This window comes from Penaeus chinensis, chromosome 11 (assembly GCF_019202785.1).
Source record: "Penaeus chinensis breed Huanghai No. 1 chromosome 11, ASM1920278v2, whole genome shotgun sequence".
Lineage (NCBI taxonomy): Eukaryota > Metazoa > Arthropoda > Malacostraca > Decapoda > Penaeidae > Penaeus > Penaeus chinensis.
Window position 1 is genome coordinate 9,604,529 of NC_061829.1, and position 2,500 is coordinate 9,607,028.

A 2,500-nucleotide genomic window follows, 5' to 3' on the forward strand; every position below is an offset into this window, starting at 1 on the left:
TGGTAGCTGCAATCCCATTCCAAAATATCTATAAAAATTAACATAATTTAAACTGAAAAAGAAAACAGTATAGCAAGAACATGTGAAACAAAGAAGAGCATTAAAATTTGTTATTACCTGTAGGAGTCCTCCCTCACAAAGCCACTCCCACAATCACCACATTTGAAGCTTCTGTAGCATGATGGTCGACCCGTTCTGCGTCCTGCACCTCCTCCAGCACCTGTGGCTGTTCGACCTCTTCCTCCTGTCATTCCACTGGCAACATTTCCTTTCTTCCGTCCAGAGACATCACATCCATGCTTGTTACGTACATGATATCGCAAGTTGCCTTCAAAAAAAAAAAAGAAAGTTCTAGTACTCTCATTTGTATAAATAATAGTAATAGAAGATTGAAAAGATAAAATAACAAAAAGGAAATGCAGACATGAAGACAGTATTCAAATATATATTTTCTGTTACTTGATAATAATTTCCATAGTATAAAATGAACATAAGCAAATACATCCTCAGCTGGATTAAGCCTGAATTAGAAGCTTGCCTGCAGGACTAGGTTTACTATGATATAATCAGTTTTTACAATTTTCAATTTGACTTTCATCCATTTCACTTCAAAAACCCAGAAAAGTAACTGAAACAACAAAGGGAAAACAAGAAACAAAATAACAAATACCAATTACTATGTTTAGTACAGAAGTTAAGGAAACAAAACACAATGTCTCTATCTTTACAATTTTAAATGAAGTTAATGCTGCCGGGGAAATGCTGTGCCCATTTTATAATTTATTGTGAAATGTCTTTGCACACAGATGGCTTTGCAAGTGCTTAGCCACAAAGGAGTTAATTAGTGGCCCTTGTGACCTCAGCTGATTTCACCTTTCCTTGAATTTGTGGGAAAAACGTTTTTTTTTGTTTTTTTTTACTAATGCTATGAAAACTGATGATGTTATTTTTATCTTAGTCATAATAATTACTATAATGTTATTTTAGCCAGCTATGTGTAAGAACAGTTAATAAAATAAACTCACAGTGGGCATGGCATTTACGTAAATGATGACATGCCCGTTGGTTTGGGGTTAAAAGAATCATAATTTACATTCAGGCAAGCTAAATTCCAACATAATTAATCATATCTTTAAAGAAAAAATATAAAACATATGCCTAAAAGAAATTCCAAATAATGTTACTTCAGCCTCCAGTGACTTTTACATTAACAAGAAGGTTGCTAATCATAGCAATTAAGAAAAATCTAATGCCGCCATGATAAACAATAGCTTGATGAGAGTATTTTGAATATCTATATTTCTTAAATTCTCATACAAGATCATTCAGAAACCCACCTGTAGTTTTGCAGGTAAATGAACAATAGCGACATTGGAAGGGCTTCTCCTGGGAATGTATCAACATGTGCTGTCGAAGACCAGTGCTACTAGTACTCACATGGTCACAGAGTTCACACTGTATAAGCACATCTGTTGACACACATAGCAAAAAAATTAAATACTCCTGTTTTCCTGACAATGACTTTTGTCTCTTTGCTCCTCAAAATGCAATAAGGTCTATGGAGTTTTACTAATAATCATTACTATAATACTTTATTTCATCAGTTACCATCAAGGTTCCAAAATCTTACATGATTTAATCAAAGGAATTAGCAAAGCAAGAAGAACTGTGATGTTAAGCATTAAACAATCATTTAACTGAAAATGAAAATTATACTTACAACTAGTATTCATTTCAAAATCAGTAGGAAAGTATTTAATAAGCTATAGTTAAATAAGGGCAAAATCTCATTCATAATGTACTTACTTGCATGAGTTTTCTCATGTTCCTTTAGTTGTTTGCGACTATTTCCAAGGAAATCACACTTGGTACAGCTGAACTTTGCTCCCTGAAAGTGGTTGAGTCTCATGTGGACTGTCAAATTAGCTGTAAATTAAAATAATAACAATTCCATTACTTCATTCTTATATATTCAGCATAAGTATAAAGTGTATAAAAATAATTATAAACATATATTGTTGCTGCATCACATGATGAATGTAATTTATAAATACAAATTAAAGTTCCCTCATGATTATTTGATAAACAGCAGCATAATGTGTCAATACTTTCCAAATATATCTAGTTAGTGTAACCCAAATGCAGGCAATTTCGCACAAAGGTACTCTGTATTTGTGATGTATCTATATCTGTTTAAACCATTACAAACAACCACACAACCACACAAGTATACACATTCATTCTTTGTTACTTTTATATCTCTTTTATTCACTTACATTTTATGGCACAAGCATAATCACATGCTGTGCACTTATATGGTTTAACACCTGTGTGAAGGCGCTCATGCCGTCGGAGATCTGAACTTGTCTTAAAAGCCGCAGAGCAGTTCTCAACCATACATTGAAAGGGTGTATCGCCTGAGAACAAACAAAGCAATAAGGGAATACAGAAAAAGATAAAAAAGAAGAAATATATATTCCTTTTCAGCAATATCAACATC

General features: G+C 33.0%; 1 protein-coding gene across 1 annotated transcript in view; it reads right to left on the reverse strand.

Moving 5' to 3' along the window:
* The window catches only part of LOC125030553 (zinc finger and BTB domain-containing protein 17-like), a 36,363-nt gene that overhangs the window by 11,373 nt on the left and 22,490 nt on the right, over nt 1-2,500 (reverse strand). Inside the window, exons 10-13 of the mRNA XM_047620659.1 lie at nt 2,277-2,417; nt 1,807-1,926; nt 1,338-1,469; nt 118-328 (exon numbers count right to left, since the gene is read on the reverse strand). Of these exons, the coding sequence (XP_047476615.1) occupies nt 118-328; nt 1,338-1,469; nt 1,807-1,926; nt 2,277-2,417 (604 nt within the window). The remainder of the gene's footprint in view (nt 1-117; nt 329-1,337; nt 1,470-1,806; nt 1,927-2,276; nt 2,418-2,500) is intronic.